General features: G+C 42.5%; 1 protein-coding gene across 2 annotated transcripts in view; it reads right to left on the reverse strand.

Annotated features, from left to right (window-relative positions):
• TBXAS1 (thromboxane A synthase 1) overlaps positions 1-21530 on the reverse strand; it is a 252781-nt gene that overhangs the window by 166758 nt on the left and 64493 nt on the right. For both annotated transcript variants that reach the window (XM_076339807.1, XM_076339797.1), the window contains exon 3: positions 18330-18423. In XM_076339807.1, the coding sequence (XP_076195922.1) occupies positions 18330-18423 (94 nt within the window). The remainder of the gene's footprint in view (positions 1-18329; positions 18424-21530) is intronic.

Here is a 21530-nt window from a genome sequence, read left to right on the forward strand (position 1 = left end):
TGGCTAAAATATTTCTTTTTATCTGTTTGGAAGTTGCCTGCCATTAGCTTAGACCTTGTTTATAGCTGCTGTAGAGCTATAATTGCAACCTTACTATTTTTATTAGGACTATTGTCTAGATAACACTTAAACCTGCTAGGCCCTTATTTTACTTAATAGTAAATGTCACAGAAGACACCTATTCAGGCTTCTAGGAACCTTTATCAAAAACAGAAAACATGTCATTATGGAGACATGTACAAAGAGAAATACAATTTGTGCAATGGGTGTTCATGAAAGGCTCCATAAGAGGTCTTACAGACTCACTGCAATTTCTGATCCTGTGATAAACATGTATTTATAATAAGTCAAGAAACTAGAAAGAAAGAGAAAGGAATGATGGGTTGGTTTTTTTTTTTTTACTAGACTACATAATTTCCACTAAATCTCTTCTAAGTTGTCTTCTTTCCAAACTGAGTGTAATTCTCTCCTATAGAATCTCTTTGTAATTCCACCGGATCGCTAACCATCTTTGTTGCCTTTCTTAATATCCTCAAATTACAAGAAAACAGAGAATTAACAGTGCTCTCTATAGGAGGGAATTCATTGTGCAACAGAAGACCACTGCAATGTGTATTTTCACTGTGTGCTCAACGTCTCTCAGATGGATTAGCGTAAGCATTCAGCACCTCTTACTAATGGTGAATGAATTAGTACTTTTCTTTGCTGGCCTCCCTTAAGGGAAGCAAAGCAGTAATTGCATAATTTAAAGAAATGGAAACAACTTCTTGTAGGACAGACAGCCATGCTAGCTAAATCTAAGGAAAGCAAACATTTTGGGAGTATTCTGACAACACAGCGCTGTTTTAGGGGGCAACAAATTGGCATTTGGAGAAATGAAAGTTGACTTCTTTCCCAAGAAAGGGAGATGGGAACTTTTTTTTCTCCAAGGAGTTTCTCCGCTTCTGAAGAGCGTCCACCTCCTTCTCAGATCCGTCAACAGCAGATTCCTTCAGATTATGAAAATGGCATTTTTAAGTATAAAAGATATTAACCAATCCCATTGTGCAATAGACTCTCTTAGGTGCCATAGAGTGCAAACAGACTTTGAAATAAGTACTGGAAAAAATTACATGTCCACGTGCAAATTTTGCATCTTCACCTACAGAATTAGGATGACAGTATTTAAGCTTTTTTTTCTGATGTAAACTCTGGGCTATCTCATATTGCTTTAACTCACTAGTGCGTAAGTGGATACTATTTAGACAGGTGGGTTTCAAGAAAACCTCAGCTTTAGGAAGCAACATTACTCGTTCAGTGGGTGATAACATCTTGGCCTCCTCAGAGACATTTCCCTCATATAGTGCTAGGGGTCTGTACCATTGTTTATGAACTGATTATAAAATCAATGCCACTTAATTATCTGTGACCACCAACTGTGAAACTATGAAACATACGTCTGAAAGAACTAAAGATTATCACAAACTCCATCTGTGTTCAGCTCCCAAATTTTGATCTTTTATCCTGATGACACTAAGACACAAAACAGTGCCCAAATCAAAGCACTACGCTGCACACAGAGTATTCCATCAAGGGAAGAGACCTAGAAAGAGCATTACATGTGACAGACATTAATCATGCCACTTAATGCGTTACTGAAAGATACTAGAACTATTTCTGTATTTTAACATAGCTGGACAAGCCCAGCTTCCTCTTGTCTAATTCCCACCTTGTATGGATGCAGGCTCTCAAGCATGAAAGGAGAAAAATGTCCCTATAGATTGTACTGGCATCTGATGCAGAACAGAGCATGCTGCTATCTGTAGCATGGACAGGCCAGGCATAGGCACGACAGGTCCCTTTTTACTACCATCTATCACATGGCACCTCTGTAAAAGCCACAAGGTTAAGGGCAGACAAGTCAGCTTGACACACACAAGTCTTGAGGTGAGCCCCTACATTCAGCAGGGCACGAGGGGGCACGTGGCTGCTGAGCTACAAGCATCTTCACCCTAGCCATGTGAACAAACACTTGGCGTGCTTCATCCTGCTCCCAGACCGACAGTCCACCAGGTAGGACAGACCTACTCTAAACTACTACAGACAGAAATGTGTTGTGAGATCCTATGCAGAACAGAATAGTTTTATCCCTTCGGGAATAAGACAAGCTGCAGCTCCAACAGCCACATCACACCAGGCAGTTGACTCTTTGCCTAGCTTAAAATAATTATTCCAACAAAATCTCCTTGTTTTCACAAGGTAAGTTACTCTGCATGTTCTGTCCTGGAGCCAAATACTGTTTAAGACCCAAGCCACCCATGTGGTAGCTGGTAGGATCCAAGCATGGAAAACAGACACTCTAGAAAGCTGTATCAGGCCTCCCTGGAACAAGGGATTAGGAAAATGACAGACAGAAACATGCAGTGCCAACCCCTGTGTGGACTGGAGATCCACTCCGTGGATCACGGAGAGCAGTAGGAGCTGAGATAGCACAAGGAAACTAAATGGGAGGCTGCAGTGGAACAAGAATTTGGGACAGCTCTAGGGGTCAGCAAGGCCACTGGCCAGCACCCAGGGCGAGCACAGGGGGTGCCAAGCAAAAACACAGTCATAGCTTCAACTGTGACAATTTCAGAGAGAGAAGAGCCTGGTTTTGGAGGTGGGGATTGAATTGGCTCGCGTCAGCCATTCAGTTCTGTTTCTAGATCACCAGTCAGGGCTGGATTCTGCAGCAGCATCAGAAAAAGCACCTTGTCAATCCATCTGGGCTTTTTTTTTCTGTGTGTGTGTTAAATGAATGATGCTACACACCTGCAAATACCAGATATTTTCCAGAGGAACCGATGCATTTAGCTGCCTTTTCATTACTGCATTCATTTGCACCCAGAAAAGGAGTGAGTGGCTTGGCACCCTCATTCTGTACAACGGCTATACAGAACTAGATGCTTTGGCACAAGGCATGAAGTCAGGAGCAACCACTGCTCCTCCCTCTCCCTGTGAATTAACCACATTCCTAGGGGATTGGGCTACTGGCAGAAAGTAACCACTGCCTGGGACAGAAAACAACTCTTTCATCACACCCTCCCCATAAAGCAACAACCTGGAGGGACTGTAGAGGAGAACAACGGCAGGAGACAACAGCACAATCAAGCTCCTTATGAAGACGTCATTTCATATGGAAAACTGTCGTCACTTGCACTGTACTGCATTTCTTATGTATGCGGTACCAAAGTGCCACCACCTACAGAGTTGAGGGTTTGCACATTCCTGGCTCCGAAATGGTCACATATTGTAAATAGTAGCTCCAAAGCAGGGGCTTTCTCCTAGGGGTCCTCAAAGAAAAGGGGAGCCCTGTCTGGTAAATGGTAAGAAATCAAATTATGGGCCATTTGAAGGACAACTTCTGTCCAGAAGTAAGAATCAAAATAATATGATGCACTGTTAAGAAGTGGTGCTAAAAGTTTAACCTGTCTGACATCAGTGTTTGTCCCACAGCAAAAGGGCCAGAGGAGCGACCGTTGGAGAACATGGCATCCACTCATGCCCTGGGAAGTAAAGGGGCATCCCACCATACCACTGGGGATGGTACAGGGCACCCTACGAAAGCTATGGAGAATCTCCTGCCAGTACAAGATCTGGCAGCAGCCTACTCTCTGCTGGCTGATCCCTAAACCCAGCCCTTGCACACCAGGCAGATCAGGAAATAGTGGCATGACCAGAAGGTGTATGGACTCCTGATCCACTGCCAGGTCCCTGAGGGCCTTCACAGAGACAGGACAGTTTAGGGGCTGCTTAAACTTCAGGGATTAAACTGGGTTTTTCTGACCACTCTAAAAACTTGGCCTCTCCATCATAGATTTGGGTCAACACCTCTTTTTAATTCAAGATCAAAATTACAGGGTTGAGCTGGAAATAAAAATAAAAGCAAGACTAAATGAAGAGTGTATATATCTATTCCTCTGACTCTCCTGCTAAAATTTCAAGCTAAAAATATTATACGCCCCTCCCTACTTACATGTAAGAATATATATTTATTTATTCATAACAACCTCAGATTATTTTATACGACAATGCAGGACGCACAAGAGAATCAGGTCCTCCGAAATACAGGCAAGTATCTCAGCTCCTGTGGAACAGGTCATTTCTAGAGGATGATAGATTAAATTCAATTAAAGTAACAGCTTTGAAGCACTGTCTTTAGAGCAGAGTTCCTCTCTCCCCCAAATCCTTAACAGAGTAGCTGGACATTTAGTTTTGTGACATGCCAAAATCTTTGTGCCTTGTAAAGAAAGACACAGGAGAAGGAATGCTAACGGCCTCTTTTTACAGTAGCCAGTTGTCAGAGGAGGTGGGAGAAAACAAACCACATAGAAAACAATTGCCAATTTGTGGTCTTGACCATTTAAAAATGGATCCCAAAATAGTCTGCTGAATTGTTTCACCCGGAGCAAAATTACCCATGAATACATATGCATTCACACAAAACCAGCATCTCTTGACGCAGTGCTGATGGTGACTGCAGTCAAGGAAGAAGCGTTATTGCATTCCACATTGTGAAAAGACCACAATGCAGTAATTATTCTGAAAGGTTTTCACAAAGCACAATTATTAAGCTAACATTATCCCATTATTGTTTGTTGCTATGGAGATAATATAATCAATATATTTTCTGGATTGATTTTTTTTAATAGTACTAGCACATTGCACAATATAGCAAGATTTAACTCAATGCATTAACTGATTTTAGTTTATGATTGGCAAAGTCTTGAGGCAATAGATTGCAATCCATCTCACGCCTATTATTCTATCAAGACACTTAATGTCAAAATCTCTGCTGCAAAAGCAAGTTTTCCTTGTTGAAAATGAGAAAAAGGATAACAAATTTCTCTGAAGAGAGGCAATCTTTTAAGCATGAATTTAACGCTAATTCCTATTTTTCCTAAGCCAAACAAAAATTACCAGACTGACTACAGAAGTAGTAGAAAAGCAAGTTGTGTTTGAACTCTCGACTTACGATGCTTATTTATTCCAGTGGGGAAGTTTTGAGGCATTATCCTCCTCCATGTAATATAAACTTTTCCTGCAGCAACAGGAGGCTCCGAGAAGGCAGCAGTGATTGCAGTGCTGACCCAGAGCCCATTGGATGCGAATGCAGTTCGCAGCCTTGCCACCACCTCTTTCTGCACAAGCTTGGAGGAGTCACTCGCTACCTGCTCCCGTGCCCAGCGGAGACAGCGGGCACTCAGCCATTGGTCTCAATGAGTGGTGAAGCAAAACTGCTATAGCCACAGCCCTTAGTTTCCTTGCCCATAAAACTGCAAGAACACTTTCTCTCTTCCAGGTCTGCCTCTGCAGATGATAAGCTTTTAGCAAATCAAGTGACTGCTCGTGTGTTAGGACAGTGGTAAACCTGCACAAACCTGAGTCTCCGATCTTTGCAAGACAGTAATATAATATATTAAGAGGCTTCAATTCTGACACTGTTGTTTCAGCCTGTTACCTCTCCTAGGAAGAGATGGGCTCGTCATTGTGCAAGGTCTCAAAGCCTTTTAACATATGTTTGCCATAATCGTCCATAGAAGGATTTTAACAGGTTTTCCCCTCCCATATGGCCATACTGTGGTAAATTGCCTTTGCCTCAGTCCCAGAGGTGACCATATTTTGTCAGCATGGTTTATGCTCAGGCCAAGATTTACAAGTGCAGCATGCTAGACTTTGCATAACTAAATAAAAGGAGTTATAGCAACGTTTGAAAGCAACAACGCCTGTTAACTCCTGTAAGAATCATACGGTTATGCTTTTAGGTGCCACAGTGTGGCTTTAGCTAAGCCTTGGGTTAGACACCAGTACATAAGCATTTTGGCCATAGAGTGTACAACTGCTTGCATAAAATGTGAAATTATTAATCATAGTAATCACCACCTTCTCCCTTCCCCAAAGGCACCAGATTGGGTGGTCTTGAAGTGGGCTGGGGCCCAGTAACGTAACTTTTGGACTGGTTGGAGGGGATCCATCAGGAATGATCATTCACAGATTAAGTATGTTGCCTATGCAACACATCTGGCCGTTCTGGCCCAGGGGATAAGTAATAGTTAGGAATGCACATTCACAACCCACCCCCTGTAAGATTGCTGCGCTGCCACTAATCCAAGCAGAGCTAGGGCTGGTTTATAAGCCACCTCTGCCCTCCTTGCTCCGCATGGCACAGATCATTCTCTTCCACCACATTTCTCAATGATGCCACTTTTATCAAAATGGCTCTGAATTGCTACGTGGGCATGTGCCACGATGTGTAAGATAAGCACATATGTAGGGTTGCTTGCCTTCCCACCTTGTTTAGTTTTATAAAGGATTTTTCTGCTGGACAGGACTTAGACAAGCAGGTACAATACTCATTCAAACAGGCTACTGTCACACGTGCAGCCTTAAAGGACACCATCTGCTAGTTCATCACCACAGTAAAGCATTGCATAATACACATCACTGTTTCAAATATGAAGAAAAACTTCATTTGTTTCAAACCACTGACTGCATGCTGTCCACCACAATGCCTTATCATGCAACAGCCCAGAAACTCTGCAAAAATAAAACGTCATTTAGCTGCGGTCAGTCAGGGGATATCAATTTTGGTAACAAGAATGATACAATTACATTCCTAAGCAATTGGTCTCAATAACAGACAGACAGTACCTCTGGTAAATTGGCTGCAGGCCTGATTTTACCACTCTCATTCATACCGAGTAGAGCCTACCAGCAAGACCCCCTTCATTTCAGTGCCAGAAGACTAAGATACTACTTAGCAAAAGGAAAGTAATCAGTGTCCTGCTGCAAAGGTTGAGGCTAATCACACTTTGCTTAGTTACATTCTGTAATTGCTGTGTATCTTCTTCTAGCCAAAGATTACAATTTTCTTTTTTTTAAATTAATCAAGTCATAAAAAAAAAAAATATCATTACTCCACAACACAGAGATTGAACTTTGCTGCTGGAGGTTGAGCTCACACGTAGCAGCAGAGAGTCATGCAGCGGCAAGAGGCATGGCACAGAGGCATCTGTCAAGAGGGAATCCTGTCCCTGCGCAGCAGGACTTCTGGAGCTCAGCTTTGCCAGCCCAGCTGTCCCTGGCCAGTACGTTGACCCAGGCTGCTATAGGAAGATACCGGGGTCCTACAGCCTCACCTTCCTGACTTTTTCTCACATATACAACACAGCCTTAGTGGGAACAGAGAAAAGACAACCCTCACATAGGTCACACCATGGTGCAAAACATTCTCCCAAACCTCCTTCTCCGCTCCCACCACAGCTAAATATGATTTAACCTGAAGCACGTCACCCGTAATTATGCAATAAAGGTAGATTCAAGATGGGAGGTTGGAGGGGAAGCCAGCACCGCTGCGTGGCAGAGCTCCCTTTGCCGGCTCCGCAGCAGCACTGTGCTCTGGGAGACGGGAGCTGTTCAAATGTTTTGACAGAACATGCCGATTCCTCAGGAATGTTTTTATTCTAGTTGATGTGCCAATTCTGCACAGATTTCCAGTGGAAAGCAGGCAGACAGTCTGGGTCTGCTGAAATAAAACAACTTCACCCAGAAAGAAGAAAAAGTTGCATTTTCAGACTATTTTTACTCGATCCATGATTGTATTTGTTTTAGTCAGTTTGTTGGATTGTTTTCAATTTTACCTGGAAACTCCGTTTTCTAGCAGGCTCTAAAGACAGGCCAAAAGGCACCAAAACACTATAGAAAATTAAGCTCAAGCAAAAGACCTCAGAGGACTTTTGAGATATAGGTTTGTAAGTAAACAGTGCACAGAGATAAACAGGGAAACCCAAAAAAAACTTTACACTAAATTAATGATGTCCTTAACTAGAGCTGCTTAGTCTGGTTCTAAAAGAACCCAAACACCTCCATTTTTGCATTTGCGGTTGTCTTTCAAAGGCTTTCTTTTTTCCTTTTGCCTTAGGGAGTTATTTATAGGGCTATTATAATTTAAGGTCTGGTCTTCTCGTGGCAGGTCCTCCATCCAGGAAATGAAATAGCATTAGAAAATGAAATCTCGCGTTTATGAGGTCTTTGAGATGGCTCCCTGGGGCATTGGGGGGGGGGGAAAAAAAAAGGTAGTGAAAAATATAAACACAAATATAACTACAGGATACTTGCATGGTCCCTAATTCTATCTGTCATGAACTATATGAGACTCTTTATTAAAATGGAAACCCATGGTATAAGGTCACCAACTGCAGCTTTTTTCCCCAAAGCTCTCCCATTTCCTCCTCGTGTGTGATCAAGTGCCTTTTCCACCCCACCTTGGCTGCAAGGTGCTCCTGTCCAAGGCTGTCCTCAGATGTGCAACACAACGAAGGATAACTCAAACACCACTCTTCCTCCAGCTGCCTTGCCATACGCTTTTCACAACACTTTATATATTGCAGCATATTAACCGATGAAGGTAGATTTGTTCATCCCTTTGTAAGCTGTAACCTCTGCAAAAATCATATATCAATCACCAATTTCTTGTTCATACCTCTTTGTTCTTCTTTCCCAGACTATTCTCCGGAGCCAGAAGGTGCCTTACCCTATCCAGGGCTTATCACCTGCTCTTTCCTCTCAATATACAGACATAAAAGCAAATAGAGACAAATCACTGAAGACTTTGGGTACACAGAAGAAGGGGATGGGGACCCCAAAAGGGCACTTCCCTCCAACACCTGCTCTTGCCACATATCTTTTTCCCCTTTTCTTGAGTGTAACATAATCACCGTCTTTAAAGTCCCACGCAACTTCCCAGAGAATACTTAAACTCCTTAACTCATCATCACATGTGACTTCTTATGGCTCCTGTAACCCAGCTTTCACTAATCCTACCTAAATCACCTCTGGCATCATGCTACCTATGAAAAGTTAACAGCTTTGCATATGTCCAGAATTGAAAAAGCCATCAGAGATAATGCACAAAAACTACAGAAGTTCATAAAATAGTAAAGCCTAATTTGCAATTATTTTAATGTTTATTTTTTGCATAGTTTATTATGAAAATATGTATTTGAGAATATTTTTAAACATATATCTAGGTTTCAATTTCTTTTTCTCTTGTTTACAATCTTCACTTTTCTTGTCATAGGGTAAAATAAAAATCACCAGTGTTCAGTGAGTTGTTTTTTCTACCTGAATATTTAAAAGTGCCCCAGTGCAACTGTCCAAAGAACATTTCACTTTTCCATCTGCCTTATTAGAAATCATCTAAAATTCATGCAATATTTAAAAATTACAAAATGGAAGCAGGAAAAAAAGGTTAATAACAAACAAACAAAATGAAAAGTTAAAAGTACAGGGACAACCCAAGGCTGTATCATCCGTTTCACTGCATTGCATGGTGAAAACAGAAAGAAAACCCAGCAATTTGAAATACATGTTTTTAAAGCACACAGGTTTGTTTAGACTTCCTGTTGAAAAACTTCTTTTTTTTTTTTCTTTTTCTTTTCATTAAAAAAACCAAAACCCCAGTCAGTTCTCAAACAAACCTGATTAGAATGCAACTCTGGCTGATTCTGGTTTCACGTTATCTAAGTGTCTACACTTAGACATGTGCTGAGGCCTCTGAGGACATGGAGAATTAGATTAACTTTTGATCTCTATACCTCTCTGATAAGATTGGTCCTTTCTTAGACTTCCATGTCTTTCTAGGCAACTTGCATTTCTGGATCAAATTGCATAAATATTTATCCAAAAAAAGAGCGCTCCAGAAAATAATGTTTCACTTATTTCTGACAAATTAAGAGAATCCCGAGCATGCAACAGCTGCTTTACATGTGTCCCACATCCACAGTTACTGAAGCCCTCACAGCCCTGCCCCGGTGCCCGTCCTGCAAACCCACACTGCCCTTCCCAGCACTGCATCCATTTGACTATGGGCCACGACTAAGACCTAGTTTCATACTCAGTCCCTCTTAGAGAAAGTTGTATTTCATCTCCACATCCTGCCTGGGGAGGGGAGGAAGGGCGGAGAACCCAGAGGGTCATGAGCCTTACATCCATATAAAGCTACCAGGAGGTGATGCCACCCAAGGTGGACTGTAGGCAGCCAGAAGACAGCCCACAATGAATACCAGGGATTTAATGGCACATGTTTGAACAGGCAGTTCTCCAAAGCCTTCTATTACTCGTTTTAATATAAAGCCTTGCAGAAACCGAGCCCAGCTGGCTGCAGCGGATCAGACCCACAGCAGCTGTACCTTCCTACTCTCAGAAAGGGCGGTGGAAGTATCTTGCTTGCCACCCTTTCAGGATGACTTGCTGTACAGGCGGCCAGCTTCTTATTTGAAGAGACGTGTCATCCTGTAAACATTTCTAGTGGAGCTTGGGTTAGCAGCACTTGTAAGAAAACCCTAATGAAAATAAATTGTTATGTATTTACCCATATGCTGAGGAGCATATGGCTAATGCATTTAGACACTGCTAATGAAGTTAAGACTCAGCTAAATTTGTTGGCTCGTGGATAACAACTGTTCTCAACAACCAATCTGAGCCTGCTATAATTTTAGCATTACAACTGATACCTGGCCACTATTATATGTACTGATCCTGCCAACGTGGTTTTCTGAATATGGATTTCTCTACATCACAATAAGAAGGTCAGCAGCATAAGATGCCACTAAACTCCAGATTTACATGTAATGTGAGTAAATTACAACTTCATTTAAAACAACAGATTGCTCTTATTCATTGTAGCCCTGAGTCTATTGCTTTCTTTTTTAATTTCAAGGACTAAAAGATTTTATTTAGTCCAACTCCATTCTCTCCAGGCCACTGCCACACTGATATGACTACAGCCAAAATGGAATAGAAGACAATCACACCTGAGAAATATTCTTGCTTGTTTAAGCCCATGTGTAGAAGCTAAATTAAGTTTACTACAACAGCTACATGAGTCCTCCTATTCAGTCATATCACTACTGCGCTGCTCTTCAAGGTGAAGGTCCCTACTTCTTGTGGGAATCCTACTCCTTGTGAATGATCACAGGGATCCTGGAGTCCAAGGTAAATTCCAGTTTAAGTGATTACTCTGGGTCTATCTGTATGCTACTACCATTACAACTATACATTATTTTCATTCTTTTAACCCAGCTACTGCGTAGCATGGCTGGTTTGTGTTCACTGTTGCTACTTGTCATGCCAGAGCTGGCTTTAATTTAGCAGTACATGCTGCTTAAAGAGCAGGCTACATAGCAAATTCCAGAGTGTTATGTGATGAACATGCAAATATAGTCTCCAAAAGGCACGACACATGGCAAACTTCCCCTACACCACTCTCGGGAGACAGGTGTCATTTATGATGTAGACTTCTGCTCTGATTGATATTGGGTAGCCATTTCTCAGTTGACCCCAAAAACCCATCAAAAAACAATGGTTTTGGTCAAGAATGGAATGGAACAGCAGAGAAGTGTCCTTCAGCGCTATTATCTTGGGGACCCACCTTACTCAGACACCTTCATTTATAGACCAGAGCTCAGGCCTGGCATTGATTCACAGCCCCGCTTGCTCTGTGACTATTGCCAAACCATTAATCTCCCTCCAGCCTTCAAACTTGTCCTGGTTTAGGCTGGGATAGAGTTAATTTTCTTCCTAGTAGCTGGTGCAGTGCTGTGGTTTGGATTTAGGATGAGAATAGTGTTGATAACACACTGATGTTTTAGCTGTTGCTACGTAGTGCTTACAGCAGTCAAGGACTTTTCAGCTTCCCATGCTCTACCGACTGAGAAGGCTGGAGGTGCACAAGAGGCTGGGAGGGGGCACAGCCAGGACAGCTGACCCAAACTGGCCAAAGGGATATTCCATAACGTGTGACGTCATGCTCAGTACATAAACTGGGGGAAAGCTGGCCGGGGGGGGGGCGCTGCTCGGGGACTGGCTGGGCATCGGTCAGTGGGTGGTGAGCAATTGCATCATGCATCACTTGCTTTCTATATCTTTTTTTATTATTATTACTATTATTACTATTTTATTTTATTTCAATTATTAAACTGTTTTTATCTCAACCCATGCGTTTTCTCACTTTTACTCTTCCAATTCTCTCCCCCATCCCACTGGGGCGGGGGGAGAACGAGCGAGCGGCTGTATGGTGCTCAGTTGCCAACTGAGGTTAAACCACAACAAAACTGCTCAGACTATTAAAGACAGCAGTGATATCAGCCTCCCCAAATCTACCAGAGAAAGTCCCCAGAGAAGCTGCTCAAAGTGTTTCACCATAACCTCATGAAAAAGCAAGACCTATCTATTTCAGAACACCATCTATGCCATTTTGCAGGTGGGTAAAAAGAGGCACAAGGTGAAGCAAAAGGAGATTTGCTTACCCAGAAAATAAGAAACATTTGCTCCGCTCAGCCTTGCCCATAATCACATTGGGAGTCTGGGGAAAGCCGGGAGCATGATTGGAGAGTCTCTCTTCTCATTCACTGTGCTGCCATGAGGACATCATCCTCTTTCCACTTAACACGTAAAGCCCTTCACATACAGCTAGCAATTGCATCAGCCATTGCCTCTGCACCTCACGCAGTGTTTAATAAAGCAAGCATAAAGTATGCCAAAAGGAACCACCAAAACATGGCTTAAAGAATACCAAAACCATAATGTTGCTCGTCAAAGTCTGCATCTCCTTCTAGGGGCAACTGCTGAGGTCTACAGGAAACACCCAACCAGCCCTGAACAGAAAATAGATGTGGGAGCTGTTGTAGGCAGAAACCACACAGTCAACACGCCATTTCTTGGAATACGAAAGGGACCTGTTTCTTCCCTCAAAGGAAAAATAGTATAGTCCAAAAGAGCAAAAGCATCTGTCATGACCACAGCCACCTTCATAGCTTAAGTCACCATTATTCACCAGCAAAGCAGCAATGATTTGCCCCCCTTTTTCTGTCATGGAAGACCTGCCCATTGCTTTGTGTATCCTAATACTGTCGCCAGCCTCCGTAAAGGTTATTTAAAGTTGACATCACATTCAGGGATACCTTGCAAACACAGCTATCAGAAACATCGAGTGCAAAAAAGCCGAGGACATTGTGCCTCTACAGAAGGGTCTCTGAGGAGTATGCTCCGCTCCCCCAGAGGCACTCACCCCGCAAGCTCAGGGAGAAGCTGGGGTGAGCCACAGCACAGCTCCACCCGACGCTCTTCTGAGACACCAGCGGTCCAGCTCTCGCTGAAGGGTGAAAATAGCATTTAGTCAAGTGAGAGTCAGCTAATTGTGATATCTTGATTTCCTGCATTAGGTTCCCACAAACAGATACTGCACCGACTTTGTCAGGGTATCTGACAACACTAACGTCTGATCAAAGGAGGTAGCACAGAGTATCAGCTGAAACTAGGAAAATACACATATTTGAAGGGGAGAGAGACTGGCTTTATAGACGTATGAATATACACATAAAAACATGTCTAACCCCAGGTTTTCTGTCATGTTGCAGACTGTGACATGGCTAGGTTTAGATCTGCACCACATGTATTCATGTCACATGAAATGCATGCATACACAGGCCTCCCAATCAAGGGGGGTTTCCCAGGACATAAGAGAAGACCCTGACGGACGCCATGAGGTTTGTTCGGGCAGTCGACAGCCCACAGCGGATGCGTACAGCCGACTGGCAGAGATAAAGCCAGGTTGGTTGGCAATGCCACGGCCGCCCTTCCTGGCTCCACGCAGATAGCTATCAAGTGGCAAAACACACGCTCCCTATCCTGTTCCTCTCTTGTTTATGTGCGTGAAGCAACACAAAACCATATGCAGGCTTTCACTGTTAGTGTAAGCCATATTATTCTTGTAATTAAAACCAGGTCCACGGCCTATCTGAGAGCCCCTCTTCTTCCCTTTCCCCTCCCCCCCCTTTGCTCCCCTCACCATTTGCCTCTCTCCAACCTTGTTTGGGTTTACGTGCTGTGTCATTAAATTCCAGAACAGTAAATGCTGCAGCCTCTCTCTCTAAGCACTGACATGCTGCTTTCTAGGCTGAAAATTAGACATGGGGTTAATTTCATTCCTGCAAGGACTCTGCCTTTTATTTTTCTTTACGTCCAACTCAAAGGATGCTTTTGGCAGATGCGTAGTGGAAAAAGATCATGTTTGCTCTCCGCTTCCTCCCTGCACTCCCCCCTCTCCACTCCCACCCATCAGTCATAAAACAACACAGCCCAGCCAGATCCCAAACTGAAAGCAAGACAAAGCAGCCACACAGCCCCCACTTCCACTCAGCAGAAATGGACCGCTCCGGGGTAGCCCAGGATCTACAAGTAGGCCAGACAGAAATAAACAGAGTAAACAAAGAGTATCCTGTCCAGGCAGGGAGGGGCTAAAGAGAGTGATGTCTTTCATTAAAATGCAAGGCAGGGATACAAGCACACAGCCAGTCAAAAGCATCACTGGAGCTTGCTAGGAGTAACAGGAGGAAAGCAGCACATGATCACGCCATTATAAGGACCCAAAGCACATCACGCAACTGTACACAGGGCGCAACTGCATATCCCACCTACCAAGTGCCAAAACAAGGCCGCCAACCACATACCTACCACCACCCCAAAAGACCAGAGACGGCAGCCCCAAGGCTGCGGCAGCACAGCGCTGCTCTCCGGAAGGCTGAGTAGGGAGCAGTGCACACAGGTACAGTACCAGGCGGCCAGAGCCGTGCAAATGTCAGAGCCAATGACATTTAAAAACAGTGTAGCTGCCTTTTTAGAAAAGGAATGGGAAAGGGGGAGAAAAGCACAGCACAGCCATAGCAACAGGTCAAGTGCTTGCCACGGTTCTTTGGGAGGAAGGGTAATGCGGTGCGTGTGCCTTCTCGGCTTTCAGAGCATTTGTCACATAATAAAATCATTAGCCTGGGAATTAATAAGAGTTTTGTTTAGTTTTTCTGCAACCTGCTGCTCCGAAGCCCATGCAGATCCATGTGTGAAAGTCCATGCTGTGTATACCCTTGTGTCTCCAATTACGCGGCTATCGCAAACAAACCTCACGTTTTTCCACAGACTGATGGGAAAAGTGCAGTACGTGGAGAGGTGGGGAAACAGACAGGAGTTTCTAGCAAAACAGCAGTCTGTCTGCTGCAACTCTGCTCGGTTATTGGGAAAATTGAACATGCTGCTTTTTTTAAACAGCCTAATCATATTTACTATTACATCAGACTTACCCACCACAAATTATTCTCATGCAATGGAAGAATTTTTAATCTAATATCTTGGACTCGGATAATTTCCCAGCTGCAGAGCTGCAATAATTTCCTATCTTCTCATTTTTGAGATAAGCCAATTAACTTGGATATGTTTTAGTTTCAGGGTGCGATTATCTTCCTTTATTGTACTTGACAGAGAAGGGGTGACTTACAGTAAAATAACTTTGTTTTCCCCAAGTCAGCTCTTAAAGTCTGCTTCTCTGTGATGGAGATAGGTCTTTCCTGTTGCATCTCCCTCAGCCCCTTAACTTTCAGCACTTCCTCTTCCTCTCTCAGAGACACTTTATTAACAACAACTCTTATGTTACTCAGAGAAAAAACACTGTTCAAGAAATCCCTGAAATAACTCTTTCAAAAAAATCTCATGGAGAAAACATTTTCTTGTTTAAAATACATTTGAAAGTTTATTAAAAAACCCACAACCCAGCCCTATTGGTCAAATCCTGCTTGCATTGTTCCTTTGTTTTCAGGCACACTTACAGAAGAAGAATAATAGCAAAAAAGGATGATAAGGCCTGATGCTCTGTTCACATATACAGTGGAGCAAAACAGAAACCTCCACTCACTTCAGTAGAACTGATTTACACCCAAGTAAGGGAGAAGACAAGCAAATCCTTGAATTTATGCCATTACAAATTGAAAAATACTGCTTACTCCCACAATTTTGTTGAGAGCTTTTGATATTTAATGTTTTTTCTTAAATCCCCAGGTCCTAGATTTACTTGATTATGTCAAAGGGACTCCCTCTCCTCCTTTAGTTTTTCCTTAAGTTTCTAGCAATCCTATTGTAGGAGGAAAGCCTGAAACCATGAGGTGAGGACACGTTTTGGACTGGAAGGCTATATATGTTGAAGTGTTTTGATTTCCCTTTCTCTTCTAGATCTCACTGTTGTGCAGGGCTTTTCAACCTGTGTTGATTTGCAGACCAAATTCGACACTGGAAACGTATGAATTACACGTATGCAGATTCCCATACCAATTCATTCCTCTTAGTTACCATTCATGAATTCCTCCAAAATAAATGTTCATGGGTTGAAAAGCCCTAGTCTGATGATTTAGTGGGAGTGTGGCTCGTGCGTTTTCCCTGCACAACATTGGCAATACCAAGAAGGAGCTGGCCTATTTAAAAGGGAGACTCTCTAAAAAGCCAGTTCAGTGAAAAGACATGGTTGCATAAACATGCAAGTGCAAGAACTTCTTAACATTATAGATGTAGCAACAGAACAAATCAACGTTTTGCTACTGCCTATTTAAAAAAAAAAAAAAAAGTAACTCCAGCCCCCAACAAACCGCTGCTCGTGCACAGCTGTGCCCCTCGCAGCTAAGCTCCTAAAACCATCCCTCTCCCCAGGAAGGTGACGGGCAACCTCTGGTTCTCCCCTGCTGGGGAAGGGAAAGTGGAAGCTGTCCTCCACTGACTGCAGTGAGAGCACTTGTGTCCCTGGAAACACTCTCGTAGAGAACAGCCTGCAGTATAACAGCAGCCCTCCTATTACCAGTGCATTTCTACGGGCGCTATTTCTAAGAAAGCAGCCACAGGAGCAGATCCAGAAAACATGGCAAAACGTATGAGGGAAGAAAGAAAAATTACAAAGAGCCTGGATTTATCCCTGCCTGTTCCTACTGGCAGCAGCAGGACTATAGAGAAGACAGACGGTGAAATGTTGTAGTGCTGGACATACAGCCTGGTGGGGCTTGCAGTTTTGCATCACTCAACTCTGTTTAAAAACCCTGTCCGGAATTCTTACTTCTTGGTACTCCAAGATACAATATCACAGCTACCTTTAATTATTTCTTTTTCCTGAAAGTTAGTTAAATCAAGTTTACCTTTTCTTCATTAGCCTGCTTTAAGTGAACTTAATGAATGCAACTCTGGTAATGAAATGTGCCTAACAGATCACAGATAACAGTTCACAGAAACTTTCCACTAGTACACTGGTACAGGGCAAGTCTATCTACAACATACCAAAATAACTTAGTCTCTAGGCACCTTTTCCTACAGCAAGTGTTAGCAGGTGACTCATGATAACTGGATTTTGTCACCAAAGAGCTACAGAACGAGTAGCTTCATGCCACCCAGCTGAATTAAAACCAGAAGAGTGACAGTGAACCGGTCTGTATTCCACACCACCAGCATCTCCTGTATGTTAAAGTCACCCTGTCAATTCCAGTTCAAATTAATCAAGAGCGGATCAAGTCTACCTTTTATGCTATTTTCTAAATGAAATCAGATGTACATGTAAAACTGGTATTTAAATGGGTTTTACCTAATAATGAGTCAGATATTGACAGAACAATCGCAGTGAAGACCAAGGTAAGAGGCACTATATTCTCATTAATAATTCAAATCTCAGCATGGATATTGATGACCATGCACTTAAAAGAGGAAATTGGGCAGCAGCTGAAGTTAGCCCAGATTTCCTGAAAAGTTCTTGGAACACAAGAGAGATGCACAAGAAAGATTCTACTGTAAGATCCAACCAGAGAAATGGCATCTCCTCATTATTAAGAGATCTTGGACCCTCAGAAGCGTTACTGAAATTGAGCAAGGAACAAAAACACAGCATTAGCAGACGAATGAAAGGGGACGGGTGAGAAAAATAAGGGAATGAAATCTGCAGGCAGAATCCCAATACTTCCCCTTCCTCCCTCCTCCCAGTCCCAATATTGGGGCACGGAGCAACAGCGTTCTGTGGTACCTAATTCCAGTTACTGCTTAGGAGCAAGCAATGTTACAAGCTTTAAAATAAATGCGTACAATCAGCAAAAGCGCAAACAAACAGAAAGGTCATAGGAGCCAAAACCACTCAGAACAAACCAGTTGGGGCTAGTTAACATAATCTGCTCTATTCACATAACTAAGTTTGTTTCACTGAGGGCATGAACTTTCTTGGAAAAGCTGAAGTAATTAACTGCAGGAGCTTTCCCTCAAGTTTATTTTACCCTGAAATTAGAGCTGCTTGCACACAACTGCTTCTACCAATTCACTCAAAAATCTGAGTTTTGCTTGTTCTTTCCAGAAGGAGATGCTTGAAGAGATGGTACCGTTGAAGTGTAGGATTCTCTTCAATTCCTCCTACCTCCTATCCACCCTTTCCATCACTTCAGATAGATACAAAGAAAACCATGACTTACCTCGCGGAAAAAGAGCAGGTTTCCAACGAAAGGAAGAGGTGGAGGATGTCGGATCCCTACATTGCTTAGTTTGGAGAATGCAGAGGTGGAGTACCTGGAAAAAATAAGGTAGTAAGTTAATTTTGGATGTTGTCATGATAGGACTTACCATAGTAATTGGTTCAGATTACCTCCCTGGATTCAGAGAGGGAGAAGATGCTTTCTGCGTTGGCCAGACAGAACTGCCAATGTGGTGACATTGCTCAGCAGCTCCTTAGGTCGCAGAAATAAATGCAATACACTGGTGCTTCAGAGAGGGCAAAAGAACAAAGGGACTCAAACACAGGCCTGCAAATTGAGCAGTGGAAATAGAGAGCTGCTCCTCTTCCCACAGAGGGTCTTGTAAGTCAGAAGCTACGTTAGGTTACAAACGAGATCAAAATAGGCATTTGGGTTTTGACTACTGTGGCACAGCTGGGAAGGGAACAAGACAGATCTTCAGACTATTATTTTCTTCTTCTTCCGTCACTGCTACCTATACAGATCAGAGAAGAAGAATTCAAACTAGTCTCAGTTGTGCATGAGCCAAGACACTGTCAGTATGTTCAAGTCAAGCCTAGTATTTGGGCCAGATATGCTGATTAAGTGATTTTCCAGCTGCCAGTCAGCAAAATTAAACAAAGATAAAAAAATACAGGGAAACAAAACCCAGACTGAAACGCTTCATGCATCCCTTGTTTCAGATGAAACTGTGGCATGTTGACAGGGACAATACTGGAAAAAAAAGAAAAAAGAAAAACCCAACACCAAAGTCTTTTTTTTTTCTCCCCTCCCCCTTTCTTAATACAAACAATGGATTTAAGTCAGTGGACTTCAATTAGTGAAACCTGAAAGAGCAGGAGCTAACAGCAACAGCTTTGATTAGCCAAAGACACAATAATACCGAGTATTATCATGCTGAACACTATCACCAGGAGGACCAGGGCAAAAGATCTTTAAGATTAATAAAGGCTGTGTCTATATTAACACCTTAGTGCAGAGCAATAGTATAGTTTTAAAGCTCTCCCCCTGCATGATGGTTCCGTGTCTGGGGCAATTTTGGCACAGGCAACCACGCTTTTTTGAGAGGAAACTGAACTTGAAGCTCTGCTCGAATCCTTCATCTCTTACCAGGGCAGGTCTGAACTAATGAGCAGTCCTTTAGTTTTGAACCCCAAGTGCAGTGAGACTGTTTAGTCCTGGGGAGCGAATTAAATCCAGTCCAAAATAAAAACTGTGAACTGCATATAGTGTAGGGGTCGCGACATCAACTGCTTTTGTCTATCGACTCTGCAAGTCGTCTGAATGACATAACAGAGAGACAGCGGAAGATCTGCCCTCAGATCCCGATGGGCTGACTCCCTCTTAATCCCAGCGTACAGCCTTGTTGCCTCTGAAAGCTATGCTAACCCACTGCTATGACTTGGACCTCTCCCTCTTCAGGTCCAATAACGGACACATGCCTCATTTGAAATGCCCTGCATGATGCAGGCAGGAAGATTCTGGTTTAACCTAATGGGCAAACAGCGCACAATTCTTGGGGGTCAGGAAGGAGCAGGGAGAGAAAAGGAGAGAGAGAAAGGACCAGAAAGTGGTCCTTTCCTCCAGCAGGGGGGAAAGGAAAGAATGACGTTGTGAAATGAAATACATAAGATTAAGAGAATTAAATCTCACACGACCAGCAAAGCACAATGGGACTTAAGTATCGCGTTAGTAGCTTTTTGTACTTCCGTTTCCTGAGAAAATTTCCTGCAGCACAGTACCTATTCTATTAAGGGGTTTTCTTTTGTGAAGATATTTTACAAAAATCATAATCAGAAGATACAGATTTGATCATCTTTAAATAGCAGCAATGTTTTTTTATGGGGCAGTACAAACCTTCACAAACACAAACCCTCTCAATAGAAGTTATGTGTCTTCAGTCTATGCAAGGGCATTATTTCAGTATGACAGGGTATCGTGGAATAAAGGCACAGAAGTCGACATTTATTACACATTTTATACATATTACTGACTTTTTGGTTACTTAACCGCTTTAAGAAATATAAGAGTTTTTCCCTATTGAAACAGCTAATACTCTTGGGGAAAAAATGTTTTAACTTCAAAACAACAAACAGCCTACACGATACATTTTCTTCCCCAAAGAAAGGATTTTTTGCTGTTGTTTGAAATCTTACTGAAGTGTCTTTGTGTCATAGCGAAGTCATCATCTTCAGTATGTAAACAGTGGAAAAGATTAAAATCTCTCTCAGTGGAAACCCGTCAATTTTGCGGCATTTTATCCTGGATGTTTTCACTGTAAAATACGTGGCAGATCACAAAACACCAGGCTGGGCTATAGTTAACTGCTAATTTCACTGTAGATCGGAACACTCTGTAGACGCCTGGTCTTCATGTACTGCAAAGTGAAAAGTGACTGCAACAGAGCCTTACACTACACAAAGTAAACAATGTGATCACCAAATATTTCAAAAGGAGCAGTACTAATGAGTACAGTGCACCCAGTTTCACAAGGCAAGAAACACCCAGACTCGGAAGACTATTTATGCTTAGATGAGCAGTTCGTCTTTGTCAGCTTCTGAACATTACTGGCAGCTCCATACAGCTGAGGATTTGCTTTCCTTTTTCCCCTCCTAACATGGTTTTCTCTGATGCTTTTTATTCAGTTACATTTGAAGTAGGTTTTCAAAAGGTAAGGAAACACGGTTTACAATGAGATGGGAAACAGAAGTACTGTAGTCAAGCTATACACTGAAATATAACAACAAAAGGGTAGGGCCAGCAGCAAAAAAAGAAATCTTATCAATAAACACATCTAGCTCTACCCTCTGATTTCACAATATTTCTGGTATTGTTGAAATATCTGCAGTTTTGCAGAAAAGAAAACAGTATGAAAGTGCTTAAAGACTGATGGTGCTGCATGCACAAAAGAAGGAAGATCTAACATTGCACAGGTAATCTTGACTTTGGCCATTTATAATGTAACAGCTTATGTTCTGCAACCTTAAATATTATTTTAAGAGCCTTTTTCCCCACCTCTGCAATATTTCAGCTCATTCCCACCATTTTGGATAGGGGAGAGAGAGGAGGGAGTGACTTGGAGGCTCCTTTTAAAAAAGAAGAAAATAAAAATTGTCCTGTATAACACACAATGAACATCAGCAATACATGAATCTGACAGCT

Source organism: Aptenodytes patagonicus, chromosome 1 (genome assembly GCF_965638725.1).
Source record: "Aptenodytes patagonicus chromosome 1, bAptPat1.pri.cur, whole genome shotgun sequence".
NCBI classification, from domain to species: domain Eukaryota; kingdom Metazoa; phylum Chordata; class Aves; order Sphenisciformes; family Spheniscidae; genus Aptenodytes; species Aptenodytes patagonicus.